The sequence below is a fragment of the Apaloderma vittatum genome, unplaced genomic scaffold (genome assembly GCF_000703405.1).
Source record: "Apaloderma vittatum isolate BGI_N311 unplaced genomic scaffold, ASM70340v1 scaffold19034, whole genome shotgun sequence".
Taxonomy (NCBI): Eukaryota; Metazoa; Chordata; class Aves; order Trogoniformes; family Trogonidae; genus Apaloderma; species Apaloderma vittatum.
Window position 1 is genome coordinate 4,525 of NW_009713625.1, and position 5,619 is coordinate 10,143.

At 47.1% G+C, this 5,619-nt stretch overlaps 1 protein-coding gene across 1 annotated transcript in view; it reads right to left on the reverse strand.

The window, feature by feature from the left end:
• Nucleotides 1-1,223: 1,223 nt before the first annotated feature.
• Nucleotides 1,224-5,619, reverse strand: part of LOC104273201 (1-aminocyclopropane-1-carboxylate synthase-like protein 1) — a gene marked incomplete at its 5' end in the record, with an annotated part of 13,534 nt that continues 9,138 nt past the window's right edge. Inside the window, 6 exons of the mRNA XM_009868444.1 lie at nt 1,224-1,721; nt 1,923-2,076; nt 2,718-2,860; nt 3,433-3,574; nt 3,694-3,739; nt 4,777-4,866. Coding sequence (XP_009866746.1) covers nt 1,663-1,721; nt 1,923-2,076; nt 2,718-2,860; nt 3,433-3,574; nt 3,694-3,739; nt 4,777-4,866 — 634 coding nt within the window. The remainder of the gene's footprint in view (nt 1,722-1,922; nt 2,077-2,717; nt 2,861-3,432; nt 3,575-3,693; nt 3,740-4,776; nt 4,867-5,619) is intronic.

Below are 5,619 nucleotides of genomic sequence, written 5' to 3' on the forward strand. Positions count from 1 at the left end.
CTTCCAAGAGAAGTGGTGGATTCCTCAACTTTAGATCATTTTAAGGCTCAGCTCGCCAGGGTGCTGGGCCATCTCATTTGAATGGGATTTCTTTACCTTAAAGGGTTGGACTAGATGATCCTTGAGGTCCCTTCTAACCTGGTAATCTATCCATGATCTATGATTCTAAGTCCGTTCGTGTTTTGGCCGTACATCTCGCCTCCCATTCCATTAAGGGGACCTGGTTTGTGCTACAGCTTTCCCAAGAGCAAATGGGAAATAAAACAGAACGATCACAGAACGCACTTAAAAAAAATATCATACGTGGACAAATGCCAAGCCAATAAGCAAATATGATGCTTATAACTATCCCTTATACTCATCTTACCAGTCACCTCACTGACCTTGTCTCACCGCTGGCATCTGAGAGAGGGACTGGTGACTTCTAAGAGCCAGCACCATCTTCTCCTCAGTCACTCCTCAGGCTTTCCTTCTCACCGTGCAGGCAATTCTCCACCGTAACCTCACCCAAGTGCAGTCACATTAATTATTTGCTACCAGTGCCTTGGTAATTTGGTTTACGATACATGACACATGCAGAGAGGAAATCTAAGCACGTGTTTCATGGGACCGAGGATTTGATTTTCTGCCTTTCCAGCTGGAGGCTTGATCGGGAAGAGACAGTTCGTTGCTTGTGATCAGCAAATTCCAGACGCTTTGACAGCACAGAATTTAGCCCAAATTTTATCATTCACCTCTCAAACTCATGAAGTAAACAGATCCCGTGATGCCACTAGGATTAAACTTGGTTACTATTAGAACAAATCGCAGGAGAAAGGCGCGCTTCCATTCAGTTTTCACAAGTGATTTCCTCAAATTCTGGATTAATATGTATGCAAAAAAACATCTTAAATTTGTATTAAAAAAAATTGTATAGTATTGGAAATTAAAGAGCTTTTTGAAATAAACTTCCCAACTGAAATGCTTGATCACCATCATACAGGAAACCTTTTTAAATGGGAGAGGAAGGAGAGGAGACCGAAGAACACCGTTTAGTCAAAAAATTACCCTCCAAATTGGCAACTGTGGCTAAAAAAATGGTGAAATGAGAAACATAAAAAAAAATGACACCACGGGACCTTATAAGAGAGTTAAGAGCATGTTCATTAGAAATGAAATACAAAATATAATGATGCTGCAGGACAGGGGGGGCAGCAGGTGAAGAAGACCCCCACTGTTCCCTACCTTCACCCCAATCCAAGGAACGCAGCTATATAATACAAATTAGAGCTCTCAAACAGGGCGGAGAGAGGAGGGCTTTTACAAAGGGATTTTCTTGCTATACAGAAAATACATCATTTGCTGGAAGTCACTGCTGAGCTGTTAGGGGCCCAGGGTTGGTCACTGCTCAGGAACACCCCCTGAAGGCACGCTGACCCTCACTGCTTCCCCACCAGTTTGCTGAACACGTCGTAGATCTCTGGCTTTTCCCGCGCAAACTGCTCGGCTGTGTTTTTCTGCAGCCAGTCGGACGAGCGCATCTGTTGCTGCAGGAGGCCGATGAGCTCACCGAGGTTGGAGCTACCAGCGCAGGTAGGTTCCTGGTGGCGGGACACAAAGATGACTTCATCCGTGCTATCCGCTTTGCCGTCCTGATCCGACTGACAAGGCTGCTCCTTCTCCTCAGCCAGGATCTCCTACCTGCTCCCTCTCTTCCAAAACCTTGCGGATCCGCTGCATGCCTGCAGGGGTATAAGGAGAAGAAACGCTAGCGGGTTAGTTTTAAGTCAAGATATGAGTGTCCCCAGATGCACCAGATCCAGAAAAAAATCCAGAGGATGGAAGGAAAGGGAGGAGACAAGCAGATAAAAATAATAACGGCCTAAGTTTAGGCTTCAGCGTTGCAGAAATTCTGGCAGGAGGAAGAAGAGAACATTGCTCACCTAACTGGAGCCGGTGGGTCTTGTCAGCAAAGATGATGCGGAACCACCCCGGTTCACTGCATTCAAAGGCTTTACCGCAGGACAGGAGGACCTTGTTGTCCAGAAAACGCCTCCAGAGCAGCATCTCCTCCTCAAACGTCCCTGTCCGAAGGTACTAGGAGAGTCAGAGAATCATAGAATAGTTTCAGCTGGAAGAGACCTTCAGCCCCCGGTCCCACCCTTTGCCCCAGCCCTGCCAACCTACTAAATGATTCCCCTCAACACAACACCCACCCGTCTCTTCAACCCCTCCAGGGACAGTGACTCAACCCCCTCCCTGGGCAGCCTGTTCCAGTGCCTGACAGCCCTCTCAGTATAGAAATTCTTCCTAATATCTAACCTGAACCTTCCCAGTGTGATTTAAATCCATTTCCCTTCGTCCTGTCACCCTCCACGAGGGAGAACAGACAGTCAGCAGAAGGGCCAGAGGTCAGTAACATACAGGCTACATCACCGAGATCCTCATGAATTTGTGATTCCCATGAGATTCCAGAGAGACACCTTTTACCTCTGAAGTACAGCAGTTGTGATAGAAAAGGAAGAAATGGGGAGGGAAGTGGCTTGAGAGCAGTAAGATTCCTGCAAGGAGGGAACTGCAGGCAGACGAAAGGAAAAGAACGGACAGAAATAGCAGGCAGGCCTTCCCTCTGCTCCTCCAGACGTTTGTTAAAACAAAACGCTTATGAGGATATCAAAACTCTAGAGGTGGTTGCAGCACTCACGCCAGGAGAAGCCTCCCTCCCTAAGGCCACCAACCTTTCGGAAATCAATCCAGACAAAGAAGCCTGCATTGCGGTTCAGAAAAGGAATGCGGAGCGTCTTCAGTTCATCTGTCACATACGTGTGGGCAGCTTTTAGGCGGGCATGGTTGGCCCTCAGGTACACCTGGTTGATCCAGTCTGACCAGAAGAAGAGAGAAAGCAAAGAAAACTCGCAAACTGAGAAAGAATTCATACCTGTTGCAGTTTCTGAAACACCCGCCGTGCATTTTTCCGTTTTGCCCTTCACTTCTGCTTTTGTTTGTTTTGTGTTTCCCCAAATAGCAAAACGAGGGGCAAGAACTACTTGGCAGTTTCGTGTCTGTGCAGATGACCTTCCTGAGGAAGTTTTCCTACACTCACAGCTCTTGTGGACTGTTAGCGCTCCATCCAGGGCAAAGCTGGAAATCCAGTTCCCTCATCCCACAAGTCTGCCCTCTTTGTTTCTGCTCAGCTGGTTCTACACACTATTTCTGTACAAATAGCTGTCAGACTTCTTCAGAACTGCTCCCCTAACTCTGTGCTGACCAGGAGCTCCGCAGAAATCGTCTTTTTCTGCAAAGCTGCCAGAGCTGTGTTATCTGGCCAGCTTCAGGGTTACAGAAGACTCTCAGTTAACCTCTAGGACCACTTGGGGAAGTACAGGGGGGGATCCTCCAACCACCCAGACACACGGATGGGCAGAGGAACCACAGATGAAGCCGCTGACTCACCTCTGTCTCTAAGCAGTTGCGCGACCTTGTGCTGGACAGGTCCACAAACCCCGTGGAAATAACACAAAGAAGCCACCGCGTTAGCAACATCTTGGTTCTCTGTATATAAAGTACCAAAACGAATCCCAGAGACGGCGAAATCCTGCAGAAGGCACGGAGAGATTGCTTTATGCCACGGGAAGACCGGGGTCCTATTCCCACCGCCTCTTTCATTCCAGAGAAACCAGAGGACACTGGGAAGCCCCAGCAAGGGCCACTCACCTTGCTGATTCCCCACATCACGTGAGTCCGCTGCGGATCGGGCAACCTGCACGTAGAAGGATGCAGATGGAGCAGTTAGTATCAGAGGTGCTGAAGCTTTTGGATCACCAGCACGGGCGTTGCAGGAACAGCATTACGCAGTGACGGACAGCGCAGCGCGGAGTATCAAAGTAGGAAAAAAAAAGAAACAAAAACAATTCAGATCCAACCTAACTTTGGAAGCTGGCAACTCCCCAGAACTAGTTTTGCATCAAATTTTTAAATATGTCCGATGCAGAGATACTTGCAAGTGTTAAAGCGTGTGAAGCGTGTACATATAATGCTAGAAAACAGGTCCCTGCCAATGTATTTGCCAAGAATTAAAAGTAATTTTCTTTCCTTCAACCCCCAGTATTTTGCAGGAGGGGATAAAATTCTTCTTCTGCAATGCTGTGCATCGAAGCCCAGCAACCCTGAGCTAATACTTCACCAAGCGTATCTTATTTGCTTGCAGATTGAGCACACAAAAAAAAAAGCTCGCACCACTGGTGAAAACCAGAAATTTTTCTAAAATGCATGGCAAGAAAACATGGCGTTTTTTTTAAAAGGCAAGATCTGAAAAAAGTTTTCCATCTTATTAAATCGATACCTAATAAAACCCATTCTCCAGTCTGTAATAACGCTATGATCCCTGAATATTGTATGAAAAAAAAAAAAGAGGAAGCAGCATTAGGAAGTCTTTACAGGCATCAACAGAAACGTGGTGAGGAGGTAACAAAGCCTCATTCTCAGCAAATTAAACATGTTTCCAGTTTTGGGGACTGTCACAAGCAAATACTGAAGCACACATCGAAAAGCTTACCACAGTAGAAGAGTAACTGCCTTGTTTTGGTTGCTAGATTGCACTCAACAAAAGGCATTTGTCATTCAGAAATTAGAAAAAATAAACAATAAACAACCCAGAACCCAAACCCCCAAGAAATCAGCATAAGGCAGATGCAGAATTTGCTAGCTCATGACTTAACTTCCAGTCACAAGTTCTCAGCAAGGCATCATGTTGAACTGTCACTGGAAGATGGCCAGGGAAGTAGGAACTGATTTTACCTGTCCATGCCCAGGACACTGTGAAACGTGGCTGACTCGTCAAAAACTGACAGCATGTAGATCTCATCTACTATCACATGCAATTCATGTCTGCAAAAAGGACAAAAGGGAGATTACAAAAAGAAGGCTGCCTCTGGTTTAGAGGCAGAGAGAAATTCAGGCCTGCAAAGCCTCGCTTTACACACATAGACACTGCATTTCCGCAGAGGTCAAGTCTTTTTTTTTTTCCCAGCTTGGAAGGGGTATTATGTGTGCCTTGAAGTGATTTGGGATCTAGCTGCCTGGCACCCACGGGGACCATACAGGGAGATAAAAACACAGTCATTCCCAACACACCATCCTGTAGGAACTACCCGCCCAGAGCGAGTTGTGTCATCACCCATTTGGAATCTCACGGATTCTGAATCTCGGAGAGCGTCCGTGATCCATGACGAAGCTGGGAATCCATATTCACCTCATTTCTTTGTCTTTGCATACAGAGAAACCAAGAGGAAAAGAACTCGGCTTCCTGTGGGCAAAGGGCGGCACCAAGGTGTTTGCCACGACTACCGGAAAATAAACTCGCAGTCCTTGACGCAAGTTGCTTCGCCCCTCCAGACGACCGCACGGTCCACGTTCCCTGGTCCCCAGCACCCCTCTGTCCTCTCTTAAGCCCATCGCTGCGTGTGAAGAACAGGCTCTCCGCCCGACTTCAAAGCTATTCACAGAGACATTCAGCGAGCAGCCCACCCCTTTCACAGAATCACAGAATCACAGAATGTTCGGGGTTGGAAGGGACCTCTGAAGATCATCCAGTCCAACCTTCATCCCAGCACACCTAACCACTACACCACAGCCTCAAGT